At 34.5% G+C, this 15,956-nt stretch overlaps 1 protein-coding gene and 1 long non-coding RNA gene across 2 annotated transcripts; both read left to right on the forward strand.

Moving 5' to 3' along the window:
* The first annotated feature begins 109 nt into the window (after window positions 1-109).
* LOC149782731 (uncharacterized) lies at window positions 110-5,332 on the forward strand. Its single transcript, XR_016414441.1, has 3 exons — window positions 110-1,156; window positions 1,820-2,047; window positions 5,019-5,332. It is a non-coding gene; the product is annotated as an uncharacterized LOC149782731 (long non-coding RNA).
* Window positions 5,333-9,859: 4,527 nt separating this feature from the next.
* LOC149782732 (uncharacterized) lies at window positions 9,860-12,763 on the forward strand. The gene is made up of 4 exons (XM_089935172.1): window positions 9,860-10,947; window positions 11,348-11,459; window positions 12,040-12,138; window positions 12,501-12,763. The coding sequence occupies exons 2-4, from the start codon at window positions 11,435-11,437 to the stop codon at window positions 12,761-12,763; spliced, it is 387 nt and encodes a 128-aa protein (XP_089791298.1). The 5' UTR covers window positions 9,860-10,947; window positions 11,348-11,434.
* Window positions 12,764-15,956: the final 3,193 nt, after the last annotated feature.

Genomic DNA, 15,956 nt, shown 5'->3' on the forward strand with positions numbered 1-15,956 from the left:
TAGTAAAAGAAGTGTCGATTGTCCCGTTTGTGCCGTATTTTTGCGTGGTTTTTTTTTTTTGAAAAATAATGTTTTGTCTAGTTGGATTTATATAAAAAGATCTCACATCCCTTTTGTTTTGAATTTATTGTAAAGAAAACATGACAAGCTTTATTTTAATTTCCTGTTCACGGCATGTACAATAGTATATTTTATAATGTCATTATTCGATATTGATATAAAAATTATTTGTTCAAAACAACGACAAAATCTGTTCCTGTTTTTATTTTGAAACAGTGCAGCATTTGTACATTTGCACAGGGTACTATCGCTTCATGACAGTAAATGTCTACATATATGATTGTTCCCCAACTGTTGTTTTGTCGAAGGCAAACATATATGAAGTATGGATAGAAGAATGCTTGGGTAAAGTATGGCAACGCTCTGGTATTTAAATTCTTCAAGGCCTAGTCGATAACATTGTACGTGTCATTACACATTTAGACACATTTGAACCCACCCCACCCCCTTCCTCCGTCGCCATAAGCATTTATACATAATGAATATTATTAATATATAATCGTTAATGCTTGCCTTTACTTTATATATTCTGTTCTTCGCGGTTGGATGACTGAGCAACATCGCCGAAGAGTTACAATGTGTGCCGAACGATTCAGTTCACTTTCAGTTTTCTGAAAGCTGCGCGTCCATTGGCTAATTCAAAGTTCACCAGAACACCGTTGCAATGATTTGAATATTATTCAGCCTTTTTCCACAAGTCTACAACAATCGGAATATCATCGGCATTTTCCGTCAAGGTTAGATAGAAACATCGGTTCGTCGACATTAAGAACTATATTCTGAACTACTTTCTTTCATAGGGAACATTGTTGTCGCAGGAGGAAAGAAAGTAACAATCAGTATATTCTCAACATTTTCTGTTGTAATACATGAGGTGCAGTCTGCCAGAGGCGAATCACCAAACACATCAAATTGATGTGTATTTCTGCCCCCATTGCGAGTTTATCTGACTCCTGACAGGAAAGGCCGCAATGCGCCTTTAAAGTCTAAAAATACCATCATGCGGGGTTCTCCCTCTCTATATTTAGTGAAGAAGGCATAGGCGTCCATTGATTAGGGATTATTACATTGGCGTAAGTCAGGGAATACACACAAGGTAAGACATGGATATTTCAAAAGCTAAAGAAATGAACTTGCTACTTTAAATTAATAAGTAAGAATGGAACATGATTATGTTTCCAAAGCGTTTGACTTAATGGATTTGTGGTAAACTCTCCAGTTTTGCATGCAAAGATTCTTCGCACGTTGCCTAGTAACGCAAAGTACATTTCCGAATAATGTTAAGTACAGCGGACAAATACAATGATCATATTACAAATCTTTATTTCCAGTTGATCTCTATGCTTGGATTAAAAATACATTAACGGTAAGGTAGGTAGACATATCATTGTGGCAATCGATCACACTTCCTCCTACCAGAGGAAACAGTTGTTACTCGACTTTAAAATGAGCGAATATTCCATTCCTAGTAATTCTTGTATGTTTTAGACTTTTACAAAAAAGCCATCACTTAAGAAAGGTATATTCTGATGTTTAGGACCTGTAAATGTTAACCGCATCAAAATAAGTTATAGCTTTATACTATGTATGTGTAGCAACGAAAGAGTATTACCTTCCATTCTTGAGTGTTCTTCTCTTCTAAAGATAAGTATAAAATATATACAGTTATATATATTTGGTTCACTTATCAAAACATTCATTTCACTTGTCCAGCCTTTGATACTTGTTCACTGTGGCCATTTATTTTCTATATTCACAGTCCTTGTTCAACCATGGTCATGACTCATCCTAGATGTCAATGATTGTCTTGATCCCAAGTCAATGCATCAGTGAATTATTACCATCTCGCACAGGGCTACTGCAGATGAAGCTAATATTACCATTACGCACAGGGCTACTGCAGATGAAGGTAATATTGCCGTTACGCCCAAGGCTACTGCAGATGAATGGAATATTACCATTACGCACGGGGCTACTGAAGATAAAGGTAATATTACCATTTCGCCCAAGGTTACTACAGATGAAGGTAATAGTATCATTACGCCCAGGGTTACTGCATATAAAGTTAATATTGCCATCACGTCCAGGGCTACTGCAGATGATAGTATTGTTGATTGTGGGAATTTACAAAGAACCACATACAATATGCACACAGTCCGAATTTACACAGAAACACATACAATATGCACACAGTCCGAATTTATACAGAAACACATACAATATACACACACTCCTAGTTATATAGAAACACATACAATATGAACACAGTCATAATTTATACAGAAACACATACAACATGCACAGAGTCCGAATTTATACAGAATCACATACAATATGCACACAGTCTGAATTTTTACAGAATCACATACAAGCGGTATTACGTGATCTTACAAAGGTACCGGACCGTTTCGTAGTCGAGCAATTTATCTGGTCCCAAAACGTGTCTAAAGTGCAGATGTCATCGAATGTGTACACTTAAATCTATACAATTTGTGTGTGTTCAGTGCAGTCAGACATATTGGGACTTGTCAGTGTTGTAAACACCTGGTCTAGAGTATAAAAAAAATAGTTGCAATTGATACTGAGGACTTTACATAATGCATAGTCTTATCATTTGACATTACTAACACATATTAACATTTGACATTATCAACACATATTAGCATTTGACATTGCTAACACATATTAACATTTGACATTATTAACACATATTAGCATTTGACATTACTAACACATATTAACATTTGACATTACTAACACATATTTGCATTTGACATTACTAACACATATTAGCATTTGACATTACTAACACATATTAGCATTCGACATTACCAACACATATTTGCATTTGACATTACTAACACATATTAGCATTTGACATTACTAACATATATTAGCATTTGACATTACTAACACATATTTTCATTTGTCATTACTAAAACATATTAGCATTTGACATTACTAACACATATTAGCATTTGACATTAGTAACAGATATTAGCATTTGACATTACTAACACAAATTTGCATTTGACATTACTAACACATATTAGCATTTGACATTACTAACAGATATTAGCATTTGACATTACCAACACATATTTGCATTTGACATTACTAACACATATTAGCATTTGGCATTACTAACATATATTAGCATTTGACATTACTAACACATATTTGCATTTGTCATTACTAACACATATTAGCATTTGACATTGCTAACACATATTAGCATTTGACATTACTAACACATATTAGCATTTAACATAACTAACATATTTTGTTTCTTTGTAAAATGGTTGGTTGAGTATGAATTACTATAACAATGCGTGGAACTTTCCAAATTCATTAGATATTAAAATCTTGATTAACTTGTTTAAACAAAATGGTTGGGGGTATATGGGCAGCAAACGTGAATCAACTTCTGAAAATGTTATCGATACTAACAAAATGCGTGGTTACGTTGCGGATCCGACAACAGTTACGCTCCTTTCGAAACTTTTGCGGAAAACTACCCCGTGTATACTTGATTAAACGACAATTAAACAACAATGGTTGGCAAGTTTCCACGTATTTATGATGAGGTTGCAAAATACAAATCCTTATCCAACAAATTTCGCGAATATAACAAGTATTCCTGGGGTAATCCTATTAACCTCCTCTAAGACACTTTGATTAAAACGTTGTCATATGAAATCCTTATTCGTTTAAGGTTGTTGTGTTCTTATTACCTTTATCATAACCACCAGTATTCATTATTCACTATTCTTAAATTTCTTAACATGAACCAAAACATTGTTTTATTGTTTTGTAAGATTGTAATATTCTGAGATTTACACTAATATATTCACGAGTTTCGAAACGGTTTGGGGATTCCAGAGTCATTAATCCCCTCCTCCGCCTCCCCCTACGCAAACTCTGATAATTGATTCCCAAAGACTGATATGCAACAGGAATGAATAATTGTTCACCAAACCTCTATTAATACATATTTCACTTGACCTACACAATACAATGTTCTGGAAAACAAATAGTTTTCATGGAAAATTCCACTAACCCTTGAATTCTCAATCATGGACAGAAATCAAGCACACATAGTATAATTTAATATACATACAGATTTCATATGCCTCTTTTAAGTTGGTGTATTCAGTTGTGCATCAGCCCATCTGTCAGTCCATCAGTCCATTCATCCATTAATATTTGCTTCTCCATTGCTTCTCCAGCCAATAACTTTGCAGTGGTCGGAGACACTTTTATGAAACAATGCCCATATATATGATGGTGTTTTGCATAGCAGTGCTAGGCAGGTCAAGGCAATGGTAGGGGAACAATGTATTTTTTTCTTTTACTTAAGAAGTTCTAGAGCACCTACTTTGACCAAGATTTGGGGAGATCTTGCATTGAAGAAAAAGCTCAGTATAAGTCCCATACGAAATTAATGGTTTCTGCACGGTAAGTTTAGAGGTCAACGTAACTGAGACTAGTAGGTCAGTATTCTCCCTAGTCAATCATACTCTACTAGTGTTTACACTGAGGACTATTAAACACAAGACTTACTATGTACCGTACACAGTAGTCTTGTTTTGTAATTACTGCGGTGTAAAAGGGGGTCCTTTTATATGAACATTGTAGGAATTTTATCACATTGTAGGAATTTATACAGGAGCGTATAACATTCACATTGTACAAGTCTAAACAGAAGTACATAATATATGCACATTGTACAAATTTATACAGAACTATATAACATATGCACATTTTACGAGTCTATACAGAAGCACAGAATTTGTATAAAGTCGTTTATAGACACTAAATTAACTAGATTTCTTGGAAGACTAATAATTATCTACCTTAGCCCCTTTTAAGTGTTTTCACAAGCCAAACATGCTTTCTGTTTATTATCTATTGTTCATTTTTGCCTGCTTTTAAACTATATGTTGTTACCATTTCAGAATCCTTATCAGAAACTCAACTTTCCAGTCCATGCGTTTGTTTCGAAGACAAATAACGCCCTAAGAAAGTCCCACGAACTCGAACACTGAAGCGATGGGCAGAAACTGGAGGACTTAAAGGTATACTTGATTCCATCAGCATCTGTTTTCTAAACAAATTACCTTGGCTGGAAATCGATGAAGAAACCAAACCAGGCCTAAGGAAAATCGACGGAAATGTTGTAATCGGAGTGATGAAAATTCTGATTTGTAGCACTCTCGTTATCGAATGCATAACGAAGTGGATAGAAAACGAAGATTTATATATATATATATATATATATATATATATATATATATATATATATATATATATATATATATATATATATATATATATATATATATAACGAGCTTTTCTTAGACTTTGATCTTTACTTGAAAATGCATAGTCAGGCATAGTGTCCATTTTCCTGCTACGCACCTGTTTGCCACCAAGTATAGTTTTGAAAGAGACCCAGTGTCGTTTTAGAGTTCGATGAGGTCGCGAAACCTGTCCTGAATGGGCACTGGTCGATTTGCGACCTTAACCTAATCTTCAAATGGCACAGGGAGAGTTTGCGATCTTGACCTTGCCCTGAAATGCACGCGGTCTTTTAGCGATATTACGTGGTCTCACAAAAAGTACCGTGTCGTTTTGTAACCGAAAAGTGTACCTGGTCGTACAAGATTTCCATACACACTTCTACTGTTGACGTAGATGGGGACTTGCAAGTACTAATACTTCTCATAATGCATATTCGGAGCATTTGACATTACTAGCACAATTTAGGTTTCTTTTTCAAAATGTTGTTTGCATGTCTGACTTTGTAGCTGTTTTGGAACTTTCCAGATTCATTAGATGTTAAAATGTTGATCATCTTGTTTAAACAGGATGGTTAGGGGTGTACGGGTAACAAAGGGAATCAAAATGTAGACAATTTCATGGATATTAATAGAATGCATACTTACGTCGCTTATTCGATAACAAGTTTGCAAATTTTCACATATTTGCAAAAAAAAACATATTGAGTCTAGTTCCTTCAACGATAATCCAAAGTTAAAGGTTAGCAAGTTTCAAAAGATTTTATTGTTGACATTTCTTCCCTTTCCATTACAAATCATTGCTCAAAATATGTAAATCCAGGCGTCTTGCTCTTTAACAGTATATTTGTCACATACTGTAACCTTACGACAATAAACACATTAAAAGTCGTACCTTCTCCAATATTTTTTTTTAATATTAAAAATATTCTACAAAGATCTCGTTTATTGTACGTCAATTAAGGTTATATCGCAATCAAAATAACGTGCTCTGAGAAACTCCGAATAACTAGTTGTATCATATGAAATTATCAGGCCTTAAAACATTGATGATGTGCATGTCTTACCTTTCTCTGATTAGTATTAAATATTCCCACATTCCTGTACATAAGCCAAAACCATATTTTGTCACGAAGTTAAAAACGTTTGTACATTCTTAAGTAAAACCTATCATACCACCCAATGAGTCACCTTGTAATATTTCGAGGTTTACAGTCCGTGCCTTTTGGAGTCATTGCATTAACACCCACTCCCCTCCGTTCCCTCACCTTAAGGACCAGTTGACGTAGAATATGCCTGATACGCCAGCCTGCAGGTCGTATGAGGCGACTAACGATAGCAAGATCTGCAGTGGCTCAGTGGTTAATATGCCGTGCTCGCGACAAAAGGGGTGCAGGTTAAAATCCTACCATAAGATCTGTCAGTGTCAGCTACTATGATATATTCTTGGTTAAGGCGCTTTACTCCAGTTGACTCGGCACTAAATAACCTGCTTGAGTGTTATTGACGGAAATCACCAAACAACCGGGTATTACAATTATAAGATATTTTTTCTCCCCTTTTCCGCCCGATGTATTTTTGAAGTCCGAACACGAGAGTGAAGTTTAAAGCTCGGTCTGTCCTTACTGGACAACATGCTGGAGAAGGATAAAGCAGTGTAAGAGGAAGGTAGGTATTCTCGAGTCTGCATCAAATGGAAAGGTTAAAAAAGCGTTTCTTCTATCGGTAAGGAAGGAATGTAAACAAAGGTCTTTGGTATTTTACCCGCTATTTCAACTTTATTTTACCATGTCATATAGGACAACAAAAGAAGCAAAATTAATTCATGAATCAAAAAATTATAAATGAATGACTCGTAATGAGAAAGTGTCAAAATCGCATAGATTTGTATATTCCGTCGATATATGGTGATTGCATTTTATTTGGTTAGAACGAGGATATCAGTGCGAAAACAAACACATACTCGAATATACAGGCTGAATAACCAATAGCAGATTTGTTGATAGGGAAAAGTATGTTACATGTACATCAATACAGCAATTACTTATCTGTACAAGATGTGATTTTCTTTTTAAATTGTTTCTTTTAAACCAAACGTTTAACACATCATTGGCTATATCGTGTCGAGGAAATGGGAATTAAGTGTCTTTTCTAAGAAAACACAGAGAAACTGGCTCGGGCTCTCCTTTGCTACCCTTTCAAGTCCGACAATCCAGAAACCAAGCAACCACTGCTCCCACAAGATATGCAGACAGTCATTAACGGACTAGTGGCTTACGTGTGATGTAAGGGGGCAGGGGCCAGATTTTATTTACAAATTTAATGCCGCAATCAGCGACCTATTATAAAAGAATCATAAAAATACAAATACACAAGTGAGGTCAAAAAGGTCCATATGTTTAGATACCAATATTAAAACAAAGCATAAGAATAGTAACCGCTTGACTAGAAACGTCAGTGGCAGTTCATAGTTGAATAAGTTTATGCATCCCAACCCCAAATTCATACCTACAATTTTCATGTCCGAAGGTCATTTTGACATCATGTGATGCTCACAGTACAAACACAAGCCTTTTCCCTAGATGACAATTCTGCAAAAACAGTGTGTACTAAACAGCCTGATGCAAGTGAAAATAGTTGTCATCCAAGCCAATTTTTAGATATTCTACTTGCCCCAAACCTATGTGTTTACTGCTATGGGAGGCTAGCTCTTCTTCCTTGCCGACTATTAATATTTCACTATCAACATACTGCAAAGTAACTATGGAAGGTGTACATGCCTGACATCAGTTTCAAGAAAAATACAAGCCCGAAACATCTAGGTCACAATATATACAATATCTTATAAAAGTAAACAATAATAGCTGAGAAAGTCACACCATAGCCTTAAGTTAAGAAATTTGCCAGGGGCCAATTACGAAACTGGACCCTGCCACCTAAGACACGATACTCCACGATATTCCAGCAAATTTACCATGTGACTAGTCGATAACGTGAAAACCAAAAGCGGGGTTAGCATCACAAGCTTTAAAGCGAAGTAGACTCTATTAAATGTTAGAATGTATTCATTCAGTGTCCAACAATGCGAACAAATAAGTTATAGAGTGATGAGATAGAACAGAATTATGTGAGTGTCAGATATAACTGCCATTTTAAAAACATATATATGAATGCATTTCGAGAGAGAGAGAGAGACAGAGACAGAGAGAGAGAAACAGACAGACAGACAGACAGAGAGTCTATGCAATGTTGGACCTGTCGCTATTGATAATTGATCAGAACCAACCTCATTTTTCTTTAAAAGAATGAGGGTTTTTCCCCATTATTTAGGTACACAATGACAGCAGTATAATTTCCCGCCCCAACTATCTATATTGTCTGACTCGTACTGGAGGAAGAAGATACCACTGATATGTTGTTGCTCATCAATACTGAAATCCCTGAGACTGAATTGACATGATTGACAACTCGACTAGAACTGCTGCGTTTTCGGGAATCAATCGAGATGACCTCATGTTTCTTAAAATAGGAAACAGGGGTTTAACCCATTACTTACTTCATATAGGTCCAAAATGGCGCCAATAAAAACTCAGGCTCCATCCATCTAGATTACCAGACACGTCTTGAAGGAGAGAAGATCACAGATTAGATGCCTTTGCTTTCCCAATCGTTGACCAATATCGAAATCCTTTCGACTGATATGATATGATTTATTCTACTTGTACAGCTGCCTCCCAGACTTTTATGAAAGTATATTAGGTAAGAAAGTGTTGTTTTTAAAAATAAAAAAATCCGTATTTGAAACTGACACTACTATATATCATATTAAACGCTGTGTTGCTGTGCTGCAGATTCGTCAAACTTTTAAAATGATGTAAATAGTATGCAAAATATTTTCAACATACTCAATATTTTTACAATATCTCTTTCAACAATTTTTTCTCTTATTCAATTATCAAGAATAATTAGGTCGAATTAAGGACATGCACAAATAATTAGCGATATCAGCTACCTATCGGATGAACCGTTGTTATTGAACATTAGGTCCAGTATCAATAAACCGAAGAGAACAAATATATAACTAAATAAGTAAACGATAACGAATATCGATGTATCTTTGCGTCTTTATAATAGTGCAAGTTTAAAAACTACCAGTTGTAAACTATTTCCTAAGACCTTGTTCTTATCTCAACTAAATACGAAAACTTTACTATTCAACCCCAAAACATCTTTTTTTTCCCCCCTTCATTTAACACTAACATCACTGGCCTTAGCAGTCTAATATATCCAACTTAAACTCTTTTCCTTTCGTTATGCATATTATATATAAAGCAAATTCAATTAAATGTTGTTTTTTTATGTTTTCTTTTTCTTTTGTTTTGGATTCAGATTTCAGTGTTTGAACGCTTGTATGAATAGAGTAACGTTTAACAACTGGCGTAATAAACGTTGTTCAAGGACTCTAGACTACCGTATACACCTGATCAATGGTACTCATTGTTAACATTGTCCAGATTTAACATACAGTAAAATACAATACATGATGGCAGAGGCAGAATCTATCCAACCAAATGAATTAATCAAATTGTGTAACGCACTTATAAGTAGATTCTTTCTTCTTTGAAAAATACTATATCAATGCATACTTAATAAGAGACAGATCCACTTTGCATCTATTTATAGCAAATCTAAACTGTTCCAGTTATACTGTGGGACCATTGAGCACGATCACAACTTTGTCAATAGCACGCATGCAGTTGTCAGGACATCACTGAGGTTTAAAACCTCCATCTCCCCAACAAGTAAAACTAAACAACACTTTGAAAAAGAATTAAATAAAACTTGCATAGTTTTCCTGTAGTGATATAGAAAAATACCACTAAAAGATTCTTACGTTTTATTATCATAATGGCCTGGTAACAATCAACCTAATTCCGGGAATTCAAAAATATTAAAAGAAGCATTATCAGCAAGTTAAGAACATAGAATGGGTGATTATATTGTTCCCTTACAGTATGATGACAGTACTTTTAATGATGATTGTATGTCTGATTTAATCCTACCCAAAAATAGCTTAGCTAGGAGATTCCCAATTTTAAGGATAGATGTAATCCTACCCCAAAAATAGCTTTCTTTTGGAGATTCCCAATTTTAAGGATAGATTCTGATGTAATCCTACCCCAAAATAGCTTTATTTAGGAGATTCCCGATTTTAAGGATAGAGTCTGATGTAATCCTACCTCAAAATAGCTTTCTTTTGGAGATTCCCAATTTTAAGGATAGATTCGTCATATTATACTGCGGCTTCTTAGAGACTGGTGAATTTTCATAATTTTTGTACATGATCAAAATAGATTCATCTTGTTTAACTCTCCAGGGGACAAACATTCCTTTCTTTTCTTACATTTAGTTGTTATTTGTTTTGTTTATACTCTTTGAAATGCAGAATGACTGAAACTGATTGAGGAAAAAACATTGCACGTGGTTACAGAAGGCTACATCCATTGAAGAGGACTCCAAACTGTGTGATTAAGACATATGTGGAAGGTTCACTGAAGTATTTTAAGTACATTGGTTTAATGTAAAGGTACGTTTACTTTATTGGGTTAAAATATTAACCACTGATAACTGTTTTAATAAATTAATGAAGAAAAGAAACTTGTTCAAATCTTTTATTACTGCCCCCATCCCACACCATAAGAGCTTTAGAACTTTAGTGAGAATATATAACGATGACAACCAAATGCATTCTAATTAAATCTAGTTATGACAGTCTGAAATTTATTGTTCTGATTATTTTTAAATAATTACATGCATCCACCAGCTTGTGCTTTGGTACAATATTGCCAAATTAAAACTCAATAACATATATTTGTATGCATACTATCCCATTCATGTCCTCTAACATTGTAAATCATAGGATCGTTTCAAACGTGCACACATGCATCCTTTTTGATCTTTCATCCTTAAAATGTTTTTACTTTCAGAGAAAACTAAGAATATCTTTCCTTGGAAGAAAAAAAAAAACTACCAACACAACACCTGTTAACACTTCTACATTATTGGGTTTGACAATGAACTGGCAAGACGTACTTGCACGTAAGTACTTATAAAAGTCCTATATAATAATATCCTTTGATGGAGTCTTTGAAATACTTTTACATTTATCCTTTACAATGTCTCTTGCAAAAAACTGAGACGCATGAATTAAAATGCATATAGCAAACAGTTTTTGGAAATATGCATATTGTATTAGCAAAGAGAGGTTTCAAAATGCACGAACTGTTAACAAATGAGCATCACACAATTCTAAACCTTCTCCTGATATATTAAGACTCATTCGACTTGATAAGAAGTGTGTGTTAAAGATTTGTTCGTAATATGTTTAAGTGAACTTTATGATGCAAACTACTAACACTAAAATTTGTAGTGGCATCGGTAGTAGTAGTAATAGTAGTAGTAACTGAAAAATATATAGGCGTTGGTGTTGGAGACTGAAATTAAATAGTTACTGCTGCTGGATTAGAAACAGCAGTAGAAGTGAGAGTGGTTCGTCTGGAACAAGTTTTGGTTTCTTTTATCGAGCAGAAATAGGAACATATCAGGAAAGATATATCTGTATGCATCACGCGTGCTGACATATGTTGGCCAAACTGTTTAAATTTCATCTGATTTTCAGCTGAGTGTCCGAAAGATACATACTTTGATCCACATACAGGCAATTGTGATCCATGTGCCCCTTTATGTTCTAAGACGAATTGCACACAAATTTGTCCAGGTATTTATTTGTTCTTTATATATGTATTTCTAAATTCTTTCTTTCCTACCTAGTTAATAGACTTGCAGAATGTCCCCTTGTCCCATTGTCCTCAAACGTTTGGCAATCATTTTCTTATGTTCCTTTATTGTCTCTTCAATAATTGCTGCTATTGAAGAAAATTTTAAAAATAGAAGGGATACATGTTGAATTTGTATAAAAAGAATCAGTATATCCAATATCTTTATCGATACAAGTGTCGCCATTTTGTGACATAGCTTTATAAAGGACATGTTGAAGAATATATATTGAACCCTTCCTTTGTTAGAAAATACATATAAAATCAAAGATCACAGATTATCATGTGCAATGTATCTTTTCAGGTTTCAAACTCCTCGGTATTCCTACAGTTCCGGATCCAGTTTCATCTTCAGGCAGAAGCGGGGCCACCATTTATTTGCCCGTAGTCACAGTGTTCCTAATTTTAGTTGCAATTTTTGCTTTCTCTGTCTTTCTGGTCCGCAAAAAATACTATAAAAAATTGAAATATTGGTTTATACGTAAGAGAACCAAACTGTCAATACAAGAGAGCAAAAACGATAATGACCCACAAACGGTTTCAATACATGAAGGCACAGAAATATGAGAATTGTGATCAGACTATAATAGCTGAAGTGCATAAAATCCACCAGAACATTACTTTATTTCTGAAGACATTGGGCACATAAATCTGATAATCGCATGAAAAATGTATTATTGCTTCATTCCAATCAAGTGATCTGTCAGCGATTGATTACCTTCAGTAATGTATAAACTACCACGCTGTACCATGACAGGATGTGATAAATGAGAGAGAGAAAATTGTTGTGGAAGTATTTCCATTACAGGCTCTACATAGTTTAGTCTGGGCACAACATTATCTCTCTCTCTCTCTCTCTCTCTCTCTCTCTCTCTCTCTCTCTCTCTCTATATATATATATATATATATATATATATATATATATATATATATATATATATATATATATATATATATAGTCGATCCATGACAAAACCAGAAAAGTGGTAAGATAATAATGACATTTTTCAAACGGTGCGCATTTATTCTATATTCACATTGCAACAGTCGTTATGTAAGAGCTGCGTTATGATATCCATATAACGTCAGTCGTTATGTAAGAGCTGCGTTATGATATCCATATAAAGTCAGTCGTTATGTAAGAGCTGCGTTATGATATCCATATAACGTCACTTTGTACTCAGTGACTTAATTGTATCCCTCTAGAAAAGAAAATATTTGTTTTCATATAACGATATAAAACAGCAAATCTAAAAATTTGACTCGATATAATGGTCATACGTGGTACTGAAGAATCAAATTATTCGGACTATGTTGCAACAACAGTATAGAGTTCTCGTTTGTACGATAACGACCGGATAGTATTAGAAGACCGTAACATTATTTCTATTAGCGAATTCTATTCTTTATCCTGGTCGCAGTCATACCCGATAGCTAGAATTTAAAACGGATCTACTTTTAAAGATAGGTTTGTCTCTTTTTTATGCTAGTTCTGTCGTCAAGAGTGTCTAGCATTATAGCAGCCGGCGAGAAGAAATAATAACATTCAATAATTAAACAAATAAATAAAAAGGTTTTTTGTCAGAGGACTTGCACAAGCCCTTAATAACTGCGGTAATTTGTCACAATAGGACACAACTGAATATTGTTTTGTAAAATATGATTAACATTTGTGAACGAACTTATTTCATTGAAATTTGGTTAATTAGGTAAGAGATTTTTGAAGCAAATTCATGAATTACAAAGAATTATGAACGCAAAAAAGACCCGGTTTCTACTTGTTCTCTTATATTTGTAACTGACACAATTTCTTCAATATTCTTTAGTGGGAAGACAAAATATAAATGGCTAGTTGAAGTCCTGCAAGAACCAAAAAAATATAACAAAAAATAACGGGTATTTATTATCATTTTTTAAATATCTTCTCCGAGTCCTAAATCTTTGTTTTTTTTTATAGAAATGCCCAAAGTCCGATTGTTTGTTTAGTCGTCGCGAAGCAAAGAATAATCCAGTGATAAAGGTAAGTCGAAAAACAATTGAGCTTACACGTACGCAAGAAAAGGATGACGACATTCTGTGACGTGATTTAACTCGAATTTTGCCACATTGCTGGAAATGTCATGGAATGACTTCAGATCGTCAGTTTATATGCAAATTGTTCACCAAAGTTTTTTTTATATATATACTGCAGTGAAATAATTTACACCATATTCAGTCTTAGGTCCGAACCCACTCTACTGAAATTAGAAAAGAATGCTCGATTCAAAGGAAATTGAGGAAATGAATAATTTGCATGGGTGTAATGAAGAAGCTCTACATGTGCACACCAGACATGCGCATACAACGTAATTGACATACCAAACAGGTTCGTGATATGAGCGACATAATTTGAAATAAAATCAATTAAAGAATGTAACATGTGTAACTCTTGCTTCTCCTGACGTGACAGTGCAAGCTGAAATCAACCGATTTCTTGTAGAAATGCCTAGATTTGCGTTTTCCACACGTTTCGATAGATTCACAAGAAAGTAATATAATAAATATAGATGATAAATGATAAGCCATCAAACTATTATTATTATTATTACTGTTATTATTACTATTATTATTATTATTATTAACTCTTAAACTTTTATCGCCAAAATGTAACCCAGAAATGGCTTATTACAGCTGAAAACAAAGCTGTTCCCAGGAATTATAATGCTGTTTTTTTTTACATAGGCCACTTTGTATAATACGTTTTCATTTCATACGTAGGTGTGTTTTGAAGTTACTTTGACGAAATCTGTGGTTGAGGTGGGGTGTTCCCAATATTTTATTTAAACTATTTTAGAAGTCCCACCTAGGCTCTATTTTGTTGGAACTTAAATTTAGTGAAAGATAGACGTAAAGCTCCGAGCCCCCAGCCAGCAATGCCGATGGTTAGATAGTTAAATACACACAAGAAGTTGAAATTCATTGAATAACAATTTAATAACAATTCAATAATCAAATGACTAAAATTCCCAATTACACTCGACCCTTTAATAAGCCTCTTGTATCACTTGATTAAGTGTGGTATTGATTTCCACCTCTCCTTGTATTTCTACTCAACTGTTGTATCCGTTCTCTCTTCTATTTCTCCCAATTCCTTCTCCTCTTTCTTCTCGACTTTCTCTAGACTCCTTCTCTTCCTCCTCCTCCACTTTCTCCCCCATCATTACACTTCTGTCGACTTTGACCGTCTCGGCTACAGTCTCAAGTCTGTCTCCAACTCTTGAAGACTTGGGACCCAATGGAACCGGAAGTTCTCTGTCCCCTAAAAAGCTTCTTGAGAAAACACAAGGATGGTACAATCGTTTTCCTTAGCGTTCTCATCTCATACTACACACAGCCTATCATCAGATAACGGCTATTAAATTTCTTCGGTCACGCATTCACATCGAAATACCCATACGTTCTTGTATGGTAAAACAAAGGTCATAATATAGCACGGTATGAATTACTTCTTACACATATCTCAATAAATTCCGTCACATCTGTACATATTCCTAATCTCGTTATCATCATTTGGTACAGTACTTAACACCATGATCTCATACTAATGCATTTGTAATTGTTGATTTTGTGTGTTTCGGATCACAACTGGAATGTATGCGTTTTCATGTACTGTGTGCAAATGTAGTTGATTAATGAATAATTAAAAAATATTAAAAGTTTTTTGTTGTGTGGTTTGTAATGCCTATTCTGGTTTACATGAATGGAATTGGGCTTTAGGACA

The sequence above is a fragment of the Sinohyriopsis cumingii genome, chromosome 15 (assembly GCF_028554795.1).
Source record: "Sinohyriopsis cumingii isolate HCF-2022 chromosome 15, ASM2855479v2, whole genome shotgun sequence".
Classification (NCBI taxonomy): Eukaryota; Metazoa; Mollusca; class Bivalvia; order Unionida; family Unionidae; genus Sinohyriopsis; species Sinohyriopsis cumingii.